This window comes from Ceratotherium simum, chromosome 16 (assembly GCF_057802395.1).
Source record: "Ceratotherium simum simum isolate JZ-2026a chromosome 16, ASM5780239v1, whole genome shotgun sequence".
In the NCBI taxonomy this organism is placed as follows: Eukaryota; Metazoa; Chordata; class Mammalia; order Perissodactyla; family Rhinocerotidae; genus Ceratotherium; species Ceratotherium simum.
The window spans coordinates 47,666,750-47,684,802 of NC_141915.1; the positions used below are offsets into that span (position 1 = coordinate 47,666,750).

The 18,053-nt window shown below is 41.8% G+C and overlaps 1 protein-coding gene, 1 non-coding gene and 1 pseudogene across 2 annotated transcripts; 1 reads left to right on the plus strand and 2 right to left on the minus strand.

Moving 5' to 3' along the window:
- Window positions 1–431: 431 nt before the first annotated feature.
- Window positions 432–9,325, minus strand: KPNA2 (karyopherin subunit alpha 2). The gene is made up of 11 exons (XM_087441436.1): window positions 9,194–9,325; window positions 7,746–7,845; window positions 7,458–7,595; window positions 5,896–5,984; window positions 4,787–5,055; window positions 4,425–4,519; window positions 4,063–4,326; window positions 3,636–3,869; window positions 3,208–3,390; window positions 1,599–1,748; window positions 432–771 (listed from the first exon to the last, which is right to left on the minus strand). Exons 2-11 carry the CDS (start codon window positions 7,818–7,820, stop codon window positions 679–681), a joined length of 1,590 nt encoding a protein of 529 aa, XP_087297562.1. The 5' UTR covers window positions 7,821–7,845; window positions 9,194–9,325; the 3' UTR covers window positions 432–678.
- Window positions 9,326–12,951: 3,626 nt separating this feature from the next.
- On the plus strand, window positions 12,952–13,024 carry TRNAR-CCG (transfer RNA arginine (anticodon CCG)). The gene has a single exon. It is a non-coding gene; the product is annotated as a tRNA-Arg (tRNA).
- A 2,909-nt stretch (window positions 13,025–15,933) lies between these two features.
- Window positions 15,934–17,516, minus strand: LOC101389896 (elongation factor 1-alpha 1 pseudogene; annotated as a pseudogene).
- Between the last annotated feature and the right edge of the window lie 537 nt (window positions 17,517–18,053).

Genomic DNA, 18,053 nt, shown 5'->3' on the forward strand with positions numbered 1-18,053 from the left:
TTTAGCCTTGAAGTTTGGGAAAAATGAATGCATGATTAAATTTAAGATTTTTATCCCATCTCCCTGGCCAGTGAGTTTTAGGAGACACTGGCTGAGGATTTCTGGGAAATTTTATTCATTCTTCTGTGAAAACTCCTGAAAATTTTTTTTTCTGGCTGGTGTGGAGTGGATGTGAAGTCTGGAAGTGCCAACAGCCATTATTACCAAGAGGGGAAGCAGCCTAGAGCAAAGCCAGAACTTAGAAGCAGGCAGGATAAAAATGATCACCCTGTATCCTTGATGACATCACAAACCTTACATCAAATGACATATGCAACCAAACTACACTTCTGGTTAGTCACATGGGTTTGGTTTGGTTATCCTTCATTTGCGACCTTTAAGAGCTCCAAATTAGGGAGCAACACGTAGGCATGATGAAGTAAAGAAAAGGGTGGAATTTAATCTTTATTTACAGGACACTGCAAGATATGAAATTCCACATAGAAATAAGAAACCCATTGAGAGGAGAAGCTTCATACAGTATGTACACAGTTTGGAACTGTTCAAGTATAGTTTCATTGTAAAAAGTGCTACAATAACAAACCACATTTAAAAAGAGTTCTTAGTAGAGAAACAGTTAAGACAAACTTACACCAAACATAGCACACAACAAACAACTTTATGCGTCAGCTGTACAATCTAAAAGTTAAAGGTCCCAGGAGTGCCATCCTGAACTTGGAATGTATAGCCTTCAGAGGTAGTTTCTGGCACAACATTTTGATCTTCCTCTTCCTGGAAGTGTTAAAAAAACAAAACAATATAATCCCATAAATATGGCACATTTCTAAGCAGTAGCCTGCCTAGAAGTCTGTATTTACTTTTTTCCCTCAATTTATTTAAGCTAAACAAACAAATTTAAGTTAAAGAACAGTTCTCTCATTTCTCCCACCCCTGGCAACCACCAATCTGTTCTCTGTATCTATGAGCTTGTTTTTTTTTTTAGATTCCACATATAAGAGAGATTTATCTTTCTCTGACTTATTTCATTAGCATAATGCCCATAATGTATTTACTCTTAAGGTCTTCATCTGCATATTTCACCTTTAACCCTGTATCATATTTCAGTATTTGAAATAGTGGAGGGAGGGCTACTGAAACTTGCCAATTCATGAGTGCTTGAGAGGGAAGGTTCTGAATGGGTTAAGGAATGCTACTACAATAACAGACAAATAGTGATTTTCTTCTCCATCTGTCACTTTTCAGTAGGAAAGGGGGAAACTGCTTATTAGGCCCAGTGTATGGTTGTGGGGATGGCCCACTTTATTAACTCCTACATACACTTACTCTTAAGAAACTCTAAGATTCCTAAGGCTATTAAGCTACTCATTTGAAAATAAATTGGTGATTTTTAAAAATCTCAAATTAACAAGACTCTATTATCATCAAGCCAAACATTAGAGGAGCAAATATGTACATTATATCCTATTCACACTGATATTTTGTTATATTTAACAAGAGTACAGGACTCATTAAAAAAGTATGAGGGGAAAAAAAAATCTTATGGGCTTGACCTTAAATGTGTATCTCCAAGTTCTTGCTAACATTACCATGTTACTCACCTCTACAGAAAAATACTTCTCAATCAAGTTTAATGAAGCTTTGTACACAGACTCATTTTCATGGTTTTGTAGAGCTTCAATTTTGTCCAAACCTCCACATTCTTCAATCATTATACTAAGTTTCTCAGTTTCACCCAGTTTCTCAGCAGCCTAAGAAAAATTACAAGTTTACTGGTCTATACTCTGAATGTTCTTTAATGAAGATAATAATGTCTATGTTTGAGTATCAATTTCAGACAGAAATAAACAGCTGACAGTTCCTTCAAAAATCCTACAAGAGAGTTTTATCTCCATTTTACATTTTTTAAAAATTCAAGGTGATCAGATCTATATGTGCTCTTAGCAATTACTTCTGTAGCTTTTGGCCACAGAGATCTTAGAACAGTTCTCAACCTTTTCTGTGCATCAAAATCACCTGGGCAACTTTAATAATGACACTATATCTAGGTTCAACTTGTCTGTGATGGGAACAGGAAATTACTGTTTTGTAAAAGCACCCCAGAAAATCTAAAGGTCTACATAGTCAAGGTGGAGAAGCACTGTTTAAGGGCAAAGATGGCCTATGGTGTGTAAAAACAAATTCCCCTGACTGGATTATTTGTTGATATCAAGAATTTATTAGATTTAAGAATGAACTGTGGTTAATTTTTTAAATTCCTCAACTTTTAGGAGATGCATAAATATTTTTAGGAGATACATAAATATTAACAAATAACTTACATGCTTCAAAAAAAAGATTTTAGGTAAGGTGGATGGAATAGGAAAATAGGCCAAATGTTGACAAGTTATTTATGCTGGATGATGGATACACCAGGGATTATTATTCTAGACTCAGCTTTTGTATTAAAAATTTCCATAATTAGAGGTTTAAAACTTGAGTAGGACCTACCTACCAACAATCACTGTGACAAAGTGCCATACACTAACATGCTTGGATCAATTAGGAATGGAACCAAAAGAAAAAAAATTAGATAACTTAAGTCATTCAAATTTAATTTCACTAAAATCCAGCATGAAATTGGGGAATTAAAGATTCTTGACAAAATAAATAGGTATGAATAGTGTCCACATACAGACTTGACTTCAATTCAGGTCACATCATGCACTTGTCATCTTTACCTCTCTTAAAAATCCCTCATCATGTCTTTTATCAAGAACGTGGTCCAAGGGCTGGCCCGTGGCTTAGCGGTTAAGTGCGCGCACTCCGCTACTGGCGGCCCAGGTTCGGATCCCGGGCGCGCACTGACGCACCATTTCTCCGGCCATGCTGAGGCCGCGTCCCACATACAGCAACTAGAAGGATGCGCAGCTATGACATACAACTATTCACTGGGGCTTTGGCAAAGAAAAGGAGGAGGATTGGCAATAGATGTTAGCTCAGAGCCAGTCTTCCTCAGCAAAAAGAGGAGGATTGGCATGGATGTTAGCTCAGGGCTGATCTTCCTCACAAAAAAAAAAAAAAAAAAAAAAAAAGCACGTGGTCCACATAAAGAGGCTTTCTGATTCTGTGGCCTACTGAGTAAACTTAGCTACCCTCCCCCTAGTCTAAATAGTAAACCTATTGTCATCAAGCCCAAATCCAAACAAATGCCACCTTGTTAAGCCTTACCTGAAAGATATTTGAAATGGCATCCAGAATAACCAGAATAATTTTGGTATCTTTCGCAGTTAAGAGGTTCATCAATGGTTCTATTATGCCACAATGAACAAGGTATACAATCTGTTCAACTGTTCCACCACTTGTATAGTTGGTTACAGCCCATACAGCTTCCTTTTGTGTCTTAAAGTCTGCCTAATAAGCATAAGGAAACGAGTTTATTGCAGAATGGTCATAAAAATAAGATTCCAAAACTACTGTTTTAGAAAAACAGTGACTAAAACTACCAACTGGTTTCATCGAACTTAAGTGAAAGAGGTTACTGGCTATTATTTAGCAAACCAACACTGGCACCTTAAGAATCTTATCAAGCACATCTCTACCAAATGCCTGTCCATAAACACTAACAATCCTCTGATTAAGTCCTAAGAGTTCATTACCTTAGAGAGAACGCCAACAAGGAATGGGACTAATCCATGATTCACAACTTGCTGTATCTGGTCCTGGCGGCCAGCTGTGATGTTGGACATTGTCCACGTAGCTTCCTTCTGAATATTAGTTTTGGGATTCGTTAGCAGGCTGGGAAAGATGGCCAGTGCTCCCGCATCTATTACAACCTGAGTCTGTTCATCTGTCCCAGTGACAATATTTCCTATGGCTCTTAGTGCAGGAGTCTGAAAAGGAAAAATAATGTTGATGCTGGTGGTTATCCTTTATTTTTTCCAGCATTGCTCAGAAACTCTGTACCCTAAGAGTTTTGACAAGTAAGAGGCTCATTATGGCTTAAAACAGAAAATATGTCAATATTAGTACCAATTGATGATGCTCCTTATACTTTATATTCTCATCTGAAAGTTAACAACTTACCACAATTGGCAATTCAGTAGCTCCTAGAAGCTTCACAAGTTGGGGTACAACTCCTGTTTTCACGACCATTTCAATCCGTTCATTTGGACCATCAGTAAGGTAGGAAATGGCCCAGCAGGTATCTGCTAATACTTCTGGATCATCATGATGCAGGAGACGAACTAAAGTAGGAAGAATTTGCTCAACAGCATCTAACGGGGGTGCAGGATTCTTGTTCCGACAAAGGTTTGACAGCGTCCAAGTAAGATTACGTAAGTAACCACACTGCGGGAAAAGAAAAAGGCAATGAGAAGTCTTCTGTTTTTTTGAGGGGGTGGGAAAAATTAGAAGCAACAAGTGAGTAACTTATGTCAGTAACTTACTGCTAAAGATGACATATCAGGAACTGCAAGAAGAGCCAACAGCGGCTCAACTGCACCATACTTGATCACCAAGTCTCGGAAAACTGAACCATCACCTGAAAAAAGGCAAGGTTACCTAATCACGTCTACGTGCCTAGCACCGTCAATGTTGTGACTGAGTGCACTGGTGTCTCACTGCAAAGACAACAAACACTCTTGGAAATTCCCTAACTTACTTAGATGCCACTTTTGCCCCTAATAAGCACTGGAAGCAAGTAAGTTCAAAACTTAATACAAAGGTCACTATTACTTACAACAAAGCACTCCTCCCAACCTCAGTATGATGAGAGACATTTGGTCAAAAGAATTTTAAATGCAAGTACCTGCAATGTTTCCTAGAGCCCATACAGCTTGTTCACTGATGTGAGCGTGGGGAGATGCCAACAGAGAAATGAATGCTGGGATAGCACCTCCATCTACCACAGCCTTGGTCTGTTCGGATGTCCCGGAAGCAATGTTAGTGAGGGCCCAAGCAGATTCAAACTGAATGGGACTACAGTCAGTTCTGCCCAAGAAGGACACAAATTTTGGAATCAAACCAGCCCGGATTATGTTGTCTATTGGGGGCTGTTTTTCCCTAGAAAGCAGTTTCCTAAGGGTGAGCAAAAAGAGAAACAAAAGTTGAAGATGGTTAACAAAAGAAGTTTGTGAAAAAAACAATTTAAAATGCAATTCAAGAATTTAGAACTTTAGAGAACCTGTTATAGAAAAGCACTAAATGGTGAGATAGCCTGGAATTTAAGAGGAGCTGAACAAACTGGTTGCACAGTGCTACCCTAAGTGGTGCCTATAACTACCTTTTTTCCAAAATCGAAATATTACCAGTAATGTAGAACCGTCCTCTCTGCTTCTTTGCAGAAATCTACTTTAGATCTTGTCACTTTTTTAAAACTGACAATCTGACAGAGTGTAACTCTGTGTTAATTTAATTTGCATTTCTCTGACCACTAATGAGGTTAAACAGCTTTTCCATGATCATTTGCCATTTGCTTTTGTTTTTCCAAACACTGTCAAGTTATAGAAATTATTAATCTTTTCTGTTATGGATGTCACAAATATTTGTGTATGGTAGGATGTAAGAGTCTAAATATACTTATTTTCTAAATGAATGTACCAATTCTAAATGGATATGCCAATCCCACTTACTAAATAATTCCTCCTTTCCCTGACATTGACTTGAAATGCCACTGACAAAAACTTTCTAATTTTCTTAATACACCAAAAGGTTAAAAATGATTATCACCGGGGGTAGGTGGGACTTTAGGCGATTATAAAAAATTTTAGTTTCACCAAAGGGAAGATTCTAATGAAAACGGGCCTATGGATGGCTTAACCTTTACTTTACCCACACCATCTGCCTGTCTCTTTCCCACCAAAAAATCTAAAAAGGCTGATTTCTTAGGTTACCCATGCTATAGCAGACAAGACTTACCTAGCTGCTTGAGTAGCTTGCAGCTGGCTTTCCAAATTGTTGCTATTTATGCCTTTGACAATGTCATCAACAGACCAATTTACAGTGCCCTACAAGAACAAAGGAATTGCACAAATTATCATTTTTAAGATTAAATACAATCAATAAAATTCCTACTTGCCATTGTGAAGACATTTTTAAGTTTATAATCAGTTACTGAAAGTTTAGCCCTATATTTAATTTTGCCTGTTAATAAATACTCATTATTTTATATATAGAACAGTTCTCAAACGTGGTATCATGACTCACTGGAGTCTCAAGTTATGGCGTATTCCAGAATTTTGTCACTAAAAAAGGTGGCTGTGAACAATTTAAAAAAGTGAATTAGGAGGAAAAAACAAAAAAGTGAATTAGAGCAGTTTGAAGGTTATTTCTACATTAGTCTCAATCACTCGCATTTAGATAAGCTTTTAGGGGAAAAAGGGATGGAGTTATAGGCAATGTGCTGGGGATTTTCACATCTAACCTTATAATCTATGCATTTCCATGGTATAGTGCTGCAAATATAAATGTTATATGTTGTAATCCCAGTAGAAAGGTTTGAGAACCAATACTATAACTCAAGTAGACAACTCAAAAAGACAGTGTCCCTTTTTCCCTAGAAGTTTACAACTTAACAAGGAAAATGTGACATCAACAACCGTACAACAAATAGTGTATATATATATATGTATGTGTATATATATGTTATACAAGCATTTACTCTCCATTGTTGGTGCAGAACCAGAGTGCTAGAGGAATTCTGAGAAGGGAGCATTTTTCCTGCTAAGCTGACCAAGGAGTGCTATAAGGAAAAGATGGATTTGAGAATAATACCCTAGAAATAGCACGTATTCAGTGGGGGGGGGGACACACAGATAAAATGTAGAGCACTAAAGGTAGGAAAGTGCCCAATATCTTTTAAAACTGAGAGATATTTAAAAATCTAAGATGGGTCTAATTTAAAAAAACCTTCAAATAATATGGATTTAAAACCATCAAAGTTTTAAGCAAAGAAAGAACATGTCTAAAGCAGAATTTTAGGAAAATTTTTAAGTAAATAGTATGTGGCATAGAATGAAGGGAAAGATAAATTAGGAGACTACTGAAAATATTTCAGAAAGAAAAAGCCCTGAACAAAGCTAGTGACAAGTACAAAAAATAGAGAATATCAAAAAAGGTAGAAATAAGCCAGAAAGTGGTTGGTTCTGGATACACTAATTTCAGTTAGCACTGGAATGGCCAGGTTAAGGTACCGAGCTGGCAGCTGGAAATGCTGGGAAACTCGAAGGGAGGAGATTGGAAATGCCGGGAAACTCGAAGGGAGGAGATTGGAACTCAGGACAACCTTGGAATCAGCTTCAAAAGATTATGGAGGGTGGGCAGGAAAGAAGACAACCCATCAGAATTACTGATTGGGAGCAGAAAAAATGATCTTCAGATTTGAGAGTTAAAACCATAAAGCCAGGAATGTTAAATTTCTAAGAAAAACCCCATATTGATTTTCTGGGTTTACCATAATTCAGAAGCTGAAATATATTTACCTGGTTGTTGCGGTTTTCCTGTAGTGGAGACGTAGCATCATCGGGAAATGAGCTTACATTTCTCCTTTTCAGCATCTGGTCATCCTTCTTAGCTTTCCTCAGCTCCACATTAACTTCTATTCGGCGCCGCCTCATTTCCTTGCAAAAAGATAACACATCATTTCACCTATTAGATTAGTTTTTCTTGCCAAGTGAGGGCATTTTTTCAAATTCCCTCAAAGTTCTGACCTCTTCTCAAATATCTTCCCATTTAAAAAACACCATAGGAAATCAACAGAAAGTACTCACTGTACTGTCTTTACCCTTGTTCTTGAATCTGTTAAGGCGGGCAGCTGGTGAATTAGCATTCTCATTCGTGGACATGGTTATGAGACAAAGGGAGAAAGCTCTAAGATGGGGGAGAGAAAAAATTTCCCTTTTATCATTTTGCTTTGTCAATAAGAAGAGCATCAACACAATTACCAAGCATATATTGAATCTACACTTCTCTGTTAGAGGACAAACTTCCTTTCTGAGCACTACGAAATAGTCTTGGCCAAATGATATCTGTCCCCTCCCCTCTGAAGGGGCTGAGACTTCCCGGAGCAGTGCTGTCCATCAGAAATATGATGCAAGCGTGCATAAATTTAAATTTCCTAGTAGCCACATTTTTTAAAAAGGGAAAAGAATTACGTGAAATTAATTTTAATAATATATTTTATTTAACCCAACACTTCCAATATATTCTCATTTCACCACGTTACAACATTAAAAAATTGAGATGTTTTATTTTTTTTCATACTAGTTCTTCGAAATCTTGCCTGCACTTGAAGCTTACAGCATATCTCACTTCGGATGAGCCACATACATTTAGTGACTATCACACTGGACAGTGCGGCTCTAGACTCTATACGGAGTCCATAAAGAGCCAACGGAAGACAAAGCAGGGGAACTGACCTTACTGTTAAAATCTATGTCCCAGGGGCAATAAATTCAGATTCTCTGGAGGCTCTCTATTGTCTTTAAATGGCCAAAATAGCTACATTCTCCCTGAAATTTCTCACTTGAAAACTAAAGAAAAATTTGGTTCATCATTACATTATGGAGTCTTCCATCACATTTCCTGTCAACACTGAAAACTTGCGACGCAGTTCTGCATCCCCAGCATCCCGCACCCATTTTCATTTCTAGGAATCGCGAGTGAATGCACTTAATCAGGCTGATATTAATGGTGCTTCATTCAGACTCAGATACCTTAAAAGCAATCTCTGAAAGGTGACGAAAGTAAAAGTCCTCCCTACGATCTGTTATCTTTAATTCCACTACGTTCTTTTACGAAATTGTGCCACAGCCAACCCAGCGCCTACGTGTTAAGGAGCGAGTCCTTCCAACTGCCGCCTCCACCTCCGGTCCCGTCCCCTGCCCCTCACCCCGGGGAGACGCGGCGGGGAACCGGCGGAGGAGGGGCCGGAGGCGCCGGGCCCACTCCCGGACTTTGGCCCTCGGGCCTAACGGAGATTCTCCGGGCCGCAAGGGCTCCCGCTGCGGTCCGCAGAGCCTCGGCGCCCTACAACCCACGCACTCGCATCGCGGAACAGCCGCCTAGTCAACCAACGGCGCCCCCAAGGCCTCGCCAACGAGGGAGGCCGAAGGCAGGCCGGGCGTGTACCCGGGCCTCCCCTCCCGCCACCCGAAAGCCAAGCGCGGCCTGGGGCCAGCCGTTACCGCTCGGGCCAGGCTGCGGCCTGAGTTCGTACCTTCACAGCCGGGTCAGGCTTCCACAGCAATCGGCGCGGGACGCACAGGCTGCGGATCGGATGCCCTCAAAACGTCCACCACGGCTCAACCCGAACACGGTGTGGCTCGTGCAGCCTGCCGGCGCGATTTAAATTTCCCGGTGGCTCCGCATTCCGATTGGCTGGTTCGAGCAGACGCTGTGCGTCCATTGGTGGATTTGAAAAACACGTTGGGGAGGGGTGGTGATCATAGGGCCCAGAGGAAGGGAGGATAACATCGCGAGATGGGGGAGCGGCCGGGCGATCCCAGAGCGCCTTGCAATTCTTAGTGGAAAGACTTCAGATCCCGGCATGCAACGCGAAGGGCCGGTTCCCAGCCCTGCTTTGGCTGGATGGTCCGGTCGCTGCTGAGGGTTTATGCGTGTAAGGTCGCTGGTCGTTTCCCTGGGTAGCCTTAACCACGTACCACAGATGATTCCCAAAATCTTTCTTTTTAAAAATCTTGATATAGAAAAATATTGATATACATTTTTTCCCTGATAGGACACAGAAGGAACGTGGCAGGGGTTTCTGGCCACTATGGAGGGGAGGGGTAAGGCAGATTTGTCTTGCATTTTTTAGTTTCTCTCTTTTTTTTTTAAAACTTGTGTCATAAAAGACTGCAAAGAAGCCACAAATATGGTAACAAAAGGTTTATTATGCCTGTTTTTCCAGACACTTATTTTTAAATAATTTCAGTACAGAAGAATTGCAAATCTTTACCCAGATTTGCCAAACGTTAACATTTGCCACATTTATTTCTCTGTCTCTCTCCATGTAAATACATATACACACATACATATATATATATGGCTTTTACATATTACTTTTTGAACGATTTAAGAGTAAGTTTCAAAAATCATGTCTCCTTACCTCTAAATATATCAGCGTGTATCTTCTAAAAATAAGGGCATTCTTTTATATAACCACACCACAATCATCAAATTCAGGACAACTGAACTTTGATGCTATTATTAATTATATAGTCCATGTTCAAGGTTTGCCAATTGTTCTAGTAATGATCTATGCTGTATTTTATACATTTCTGAATAAAATGTTTACATTTTCTTGCCATGTACTTTTCTTTAAGCATCAGTGAGGATTATCAGACCATCAGGATTGTGGGCCATTTTGTTTTCTTTCTGCTGTTTCTCTGTATTCTGAAAAAGGTATTTTTTAAAAAGTTGTGTTGATTTATTTTTTGCTATAAATGAATTGAAACAGTGAACTTAGTCGTCTTGCAGGCATTTATGCCAGTCTCACTCATTGTGTAGCAGCATGTGGTTCATAGGAGGTTGATTCTATTCCCACCTACCCAATCAGCAGAATCCTATCCACTCTAAGTGCAAAAACATGGAAGGAATTCACCCCTAAGCCAGTCATTGCAGGGCATTCTCTTGGCTACTGTGAATGGTTCAGGGGCAGGCATGTGACCTAAATTCATCCAGTTGGGAAGCCTATGCCTTTTGTTTAGTGATTGCAGGTAGGAAAGCAGGCTCTGTTCTTCTGAACTGAGGGATGTTACTCCTGGAAGTATGAATAGGACAATGGTGGAGAAACCATGAAAGCTCTGATTGACAGCATGCCCTACCTCTGAAGGTTGCAATTATACAACTTTGTGATTATGTCATCTGATACACTTTCTTTGTTGTTTAAGCTAGTTAAATTGGGTTTTCTTTTGCTTGAAAATATTGAGTACTATGTGCCCAGAAGTGTTCTGTTTTACATATATTAATACATTTAATCTTCACAACTGTGCGAGGTAGTATTATTATCTGTTCCATTTCACAGAAGAGAAGACTGAATCATGAGTGGTTAAGTAACTCGTCCAGGTTTACACAATGAATAAGTGGCAGAGACAGGATTCAGACCCAGGCTGTCTAGTCCAGGATCCATGCTCTCAATCACTATTCTGTACTTGTACCTGAAAACAACCTGAAACAGAAGTATAATGTCAAAAGTGAAAATTGCCTTTGAAAGACACAATGTTGCCCAGGGGGAACCATACATCCTCTACTCTTAGCTATTGTAGTCTGGACAGAGATTCAGGAGAGGGCCTGTCTGGCCTAGGCCAATCAGTACATTCTATGGCAGAGACACAGCCATATTGGTTTGGTGATGAAGATGTTAACACAGTACAGTAAAAAGTTTACTGAGGCCCTTGAGAGTGAGATAGCCTCTCTCTTCCACAGGACTGTGTGCTGTGATGATGGGCGCCTGAGACTGTAGCTGCTCTGGAGAACCAAACCCAAGTGTGTCCAAATCTGAATAATCATAGTTTGTCTGTCAGTCATTCTTTCAAGTAAAAACGATGTTCCACTGAAAAAGCAGCTAGTTTAGCCTGCAACTCAAACATCACACAAATGTTTTTCTCAGGAGACAACCACTGTATTTTGGTATGTGGTAGAAGTGATTTATGCACACTTCCCATTTTGTTACACAAAATATTAAAAAGATATGTACTCAAGACTGAATACAATTAATAATTCTTATATGATTATCAAGGACATTCTTAAATGAAGCTGGCTCCCCCCCCCACGGCCAGTGCGCAAAGGTGAAGAATACACCATTACTAGTTTGATGCCACTGCCTTGATTCACTAAGGTGTCAGTTTTACCCACCATCACTTCCGCACCATCAGTGCTGAATGATTAGTGAATTATTATTCACTAGTAATGTCCTAGCTTTCATGAAAACCATTTCCTGGATGAGTCAGGGTCCACAGGTAATAAAACAGTGACATATGACACAATGACACTTAAGATTTGAAAAATACACATCAAAATGTTGGTAGTGGTTAACTCCGAATGGTAGAATTATGGTCAATTTCAATGTTCTTCGTTTGGCTTTCCCATACTTTATACAATTTTACAATGAACAGGTATTGTCTGTCTAACAAGAAAACTAAATTGCGTATTTTTAAAAGCCACAAATGCAGCATCTTTACATGCAACAAGCACAGAGATATTGTGTATGGAACCAGAAAGTCTAAATCTTTATCCAAAACCCAGCTTTAGGATAAAAACAAACAAACAAAAATCCGTATTATTTTGTATTCAGGGACCTCGTTATATTCATTTTCCCTTTAACCTGGAGGGGAAGAGGAGACGGGGAGGAAAGTGGATGTAGACGAATGAGGGAGAAGGGCAAATTTGAAGAAAAGCCTGTTCACCCTGGAATCCCGCAACAGTCCCCAGCACATAATTATCAAATTAATGTACGTTGAATAAATGCAAGAAAGAAAGGGAAGGAAGGCCCTGTAAGGGATGGGAGGGTTGGGTGTAGGGGGCAGGTGCCGGAGGCCCTCACGCCCGGCGAGTGGTTCCTAACGCCGGCGGCAGAGGAGGGTCCTGGGGAACTTGTAAATACAGACGCCCAGGCCCAGCCAGATAAACAGAAATAGAACGTTAGGAGGACAGGCATTGGAATTTTGTGGTAAGTTCCCAAGTGGGCCTAACGTGCAGCCCGCGCAACGAACAGAACCCACCCGGAAGGAGGCCGCCCAGAACAGTCCGCGTGCCGGCCACGCAAGCCCAGCGCAGCGGGGCGGACAGGGCCCCGCGCAGGCGCGCGGGGGCTCGCCCTGCAGTCCGAGCCGAGGGCGCAAGCGCGCGCTGTCGCCGCTAGGGGCGGCTCCCAAATCACACACCGTCCGACGCGAGGCCGCGGAGCGCAGGGCGGGGCGGGGCGCGATGATGGCATCACGTAAGAAGACGGTGTGAGGACCCGGATTCTGTGGTGACCCAGTGGCCTAATGGATAAGGCATCAGCCTCCGGAGCTGGGGATTGTGGGTTCGAGTCCCATCTGGGTCGCACAGAGATCAGTTTTGGTGCAGGGACAGACGATAATCACTGACGACGGCGAGGTAGATTTTAAAATGTGGTTATTTCACTTCTCTACAGCGACCTTGAGGAGATTGTGTTACAGATTAGGAAATGCATCTCCGCTTGTTAAAAACACCGCAGTTGACAATTTGGCGTGAAAGCTGAGATAGGATCCGAAACAGGGGCATTTATTCTTGCTTAATTTACAGTGACTTTTGAAAGAAAAAAGCCTTAGGAAACATGAACTGCCGACTGGACGGATGGCATTACCTCTTTTTCTGCCTACCTTTTCAAGCAGAGCTTCACCACGGGCAGCCATACATGCAAAACTTTCTCCCCATCCTAATCCCTAGGAGTTTGGGAGCAGATCCAACTCTGCTAGCTCCAAACATTTATTTTCAGTACTAAGGAGAGTTTATAGCAAAACAACTGTGCTGTTACAACATACAAATATAATAAACATAATTTGTGGTTTCTGTCCCTAAACTATTACGAACAACAAATTGTATTTAGAACTTAACGGGTTTTGGGGTGTGTGTGTTTGATTTGCAAATTAGTGTAATAAAAGAAATGCAATCAGAGTTTAAACTTTTCAGGGTTCAGTTGACTAACTTGAAGAGTTTAAACACTTCTTGCAAAACTTGTACAAGAGGAATATTACTGAGTTAATTCCTACTCTTCAAAAACAACTAAACACTAAATGCAGTGTGGTATCCTGGATTTGAGCCTGAAACAGGAAAAGGACTTTAGTGGAAAAACTAGTGGAAGCAGAATACAGTCTGGAGTTTAGTTATCAGTAAGGTACCAATGTTGATTTCTTAGTTGTGACAAATGTACACGTAAGATGTTACCCTAAGGGGAAGCTGGGTGAAGGGTGTATGGGAGCCCTCTGTTCTGTCTTTGCAACTTTTATGTAAATCTGAAATTATTCCAAAATTAAAAGTTTATTAAAAAAACAAAACTAAACAACCAGTGGAGAAATATAACTGACACTTTTGCGCCCCCGCCGCCCCCAGCTTTAAGATTAGGAATGTAGTGCTGAATTTTTTAAACCAGAAGACATTAACAAATAAAGACCAGGGGACGATTTCCAGCTTCATTCCTGGTATCTCAGAGTTGGTGGCCACATTAGGTCCTTGCATGTAGCAGGTACTCAAAAAATCTGAACTGCATTGTCTCCTGCCTCCCACCTGCAGGCAGCATCTGAGGAAAACAGACAGTGACAATGTCTTGCTGGTCCCCAAAGGCAAGACTGCTCTCCTAATGGAATGCCCAGCACTGAGAACTGGGCAGGACAAACTCCTCACCAGTTCTCTGCCCTTGGACTTCTGACTGGCCAGCTCAGTCCTCCAGGGTGCTCACCCGAGTCTTCCACCTCATTTCTCTCCTTCAGCCTCCTTCTCAGCCCAGCTCCTTCTCTCTGGCAGATGTTTTGTGGCTCACTCACCATAGTGCATTCAGCTGAAGTCAGCAAACATTGATTGAGTGCCTGTGGAATACCCCAGATTCAGCTCACTCAATGCAAGTTCCACATTTTCATCTTTCTTCACCTCCATCATCTCCCCCATTTCTTTCCTCTCTGGCTCATACGAAGAGATGTCTCTCCTCCAGTCCCAGGCCAGTTCCTCTCTCTGACTTTGCTCTGAACCCATCCCCTTTCTCCTCAGGAAACTTGTCTGGCACTTAGTAAACACTCAAAAGTTGTCAGTCCATTAATTTCCCCTCTTGTCTATGTCTTCAGCTTGCCCCTCTACTGGCTCTTTCCTCTGAGCCCAAAAACGTTCTACGGTTTCTCCGTTCCTTGAAAGCTCACCCGTGGTCCTGGGAGCTTCGCATGAGTCCTGGGTGCACGCTCTCCACACAGCCAGGCTGCTCCCAGGGCAGTCTCCGGTGTCCAGTGTCTCTTTTTCTCTCCCTGCCATGCTCTTCTCACTATCCTGCCGCCCGGCACACTCCTCCCTGACAGTGACCTTTTAATTGGCAAATTTAAGAAACACCTTTCTGTTCGCATCTTGCCTGACCTCGCCCTGAGGTTTGAAATTCTTGACCCATCCTTCCTTCTTGAAACACAGTCCATTCCCAGGCTTCCAGGAAACCTCCTGTTCTTGGTTCTCAAACAACTCCTTCTCAGTCTCCTTTGCTAGTTCCCTCTGGTTGCCAACCACGGAAACCGACCAGCCCAACTGAAGCAAAGCAAATAATAATTCACTGGAAAGACATGGGGTGGGGATGGCGCTCACTAAAGAGCGGGGCAAAGCTGGAGGACCAGGCTCGGGAACCAGCAAGAATCAAGGACACACCAATGGCCCCCCAAAAGCAAGAAGCTGGAAGCACAGTGACTCTCAGAGCCAGAGACGCCTGATCAGGATGCCACCATTGCTGCCATCGTTGCCACCTGTCATGCAGCTAGAGCAGCAATAAGTGCCTCTGACAGTTTGCTTCATCCTAGGGCTACTCGCTCCAGAATCCAGGTTCCAGAGAAAAGCTTACAATTGGCCCAGCTGGGGTCACGGACCGTTCTCCTGTTGATTCATGGGGCCGGAGAGGAGTTACCCTCCCATCCAATTCTTCCCATAAAGGGGAAGAGGTAATTCCTTAAAAGGAAAGAGAGGCATGAATGCTGGCTAGCCATGCAGAACACCAGCACCTCTCCTCAGCAGAAATTTTGTACATTTTATTTTTAGTCGTTCTATCTCCACTGTTGATCTTAGGTGATATAGACTGGGATTTTTTTTCTCATTAAACGTTGTTTTCATGGGTCTCAAAATTCTCTGACAGATTTTTGGTCAAGTTATTTCCATTAAAAAGTACCAATTTTAAAAATTAATAACTTAAAACTGCCACACACACCAAAAGACGAAAGGTCCACAAAACATTCTCCTTTCCCTCTGACGGTTTTACGATGCATTGTTATCATTAACCAGTCTTTTAATATTAAGCTTAAATGGCCAATTGAGACAGACAGTTCTGAGACCCTTCTTCCAGCACTGGGGCCAGCGCTGGGGTGGCAGGTGTTGGGATAATATTCGTTCAGCCTTCTGAGCTTCCTGGGCAGACCTGGTGACCTTGCCGCTCCATCAGCCTTCTTGTTCACTGCTTTGATGACACCCACAGCAACCATCTGTCTATTGCCCCAAAGAGCAAAACAGCCTGGAGGAGGATAGTCAGAGAAGTCTCAACGCACATGAGCTTGCCAGGAACCATATCAACGATGGCAGCATCACCAGATTCAACATTTGCGGCTATCTTCCAGCTTTTGCCCAGAACGACAATCAATCTTCTCTTTCAGCTCGGCAGACTTGCAAGCAATGTGAGCTGTGCGACAATCCAGCACTGACTTGGCCAGGGTGGTTTACAGTAATCACCTGAGCTGTGAAGCCAGCTGCATCCATTGGTGGGTCATTTTTGTTGTCACCAGCCGCATTGCCAGGATGAGCATCTTTGACAGACACGTTCTTGACAGCGAAGCCCACGTTGTCCCCAGGAAGGGCTTCACTCAAGCCTTCATGGTGTATTTCAACAGACTTTGCTTCAGTTGTAGCACTGACTGGTGTAGCACTGACTGGTGTAGCACTGACTGACTGGTGTAGTACTGACTGACTGGTGTAGCACTGACTGGTGTAGCACTGACCACCATGCTGGGTTTGAGAACACCAGTCTCCACAGGGACAGTACCAGTACCACCAATTTTGTAGATGTCCCAGAGGGGCAAACATAAGGGCTGGTTAGTTGGACAAGTTGGTGGCAGAATGCAATCCAGAGCTTCAAGCAGCGTGGTTCCACTGGCATTGCCATCTTTCTGAGTGACTTCCCATCGCTTGAACCAAAGTATGTTAACACTTGGTGCCAGCGTGTTGTCACTATTTCAACCAGAAATTGGCACAAATACCACTGTTTCGGGGTTGTAGCCAATTTTCCTAATGTAGGTGCTGACTTCCATAACAATTTCCTTGTATCTCTTCTGGTTGTAGAGATCCATTTTGTTAACACCAACAATTAATTGTTTCACACCCAGTGTGTAAGCCAGAAGGGCATGCTCATGGGTCTGCCCATTCTTGGAGATACCTGCTTCAAATTCACCAACACCAGCAGCAACATCACGACAGCACAGTCAGCCTGAAATGTGTCTGTAATCGGGTTGTTGATAAAGTCTCTGTGTCCTGGGGCTTCAATGTTGATCACATAATACTTGCTGGTCTTGAATTTCCACAGGGAGATAATAATGGTGATACCATGCTCCCATTCAACTTTCAGTTTATCCAAGATCCAGGCATACTTGGAGGAGCCCTTTCCCATCTCAGCAGCCTCCTTCTCGAATTTTTGACGGTTCTTTTGTCTATCCGACCAATCTGTAGATGAGGTGGCCAGTAAGTAGCAGCAGTCTTGCCTGAATCTACGTGTCCAATGACAACGATGTTGATATGAGTCTTTTCTTTTCCCATTTTGGCTTAGATTTAGCAGTGGTTTTCATGACACCTGTGTTCTGGTGGCAAACCCATTGCAAAAAAACTAGACTGTGAATTTTTAAGGATTCAGACTCTCATTATATGTCAGTATATAAAGTGTACATCCTTGACATCATTAATAAACAAAGGCATCAAATCTTGGAATAAAGTTAACAGCTTTTAACTAATCATAGCTGCATCAGATTTATTATTTCAAAGCTGAGAAGAAAGATAAAATTACTAATATATATTATATAACATTTTTGAAATTTGGTTTAAAATCAACGTGAAGATTTAAATATGCTCTCCTATATCACATCACAACAAGGTACACTTAATATGGTTGATGGGTACTCTTGGCCATATCTGAAGACATCTTTAATTGTCACAACTGGGGGAGTGCTAGTGGCATCTAGTGGGTAGAGGCCAGGGATGCTGCTCAACATCCTACAATGCACAGGAAGTCCCCATAACTAAGAATGATCTGATCTAAAATGTCAACGTTGCCCAGGTCTAGGAACTGCCTTAGAGGCTTCACAAACAGGGATGGTATGACTATATTATTGACGGGC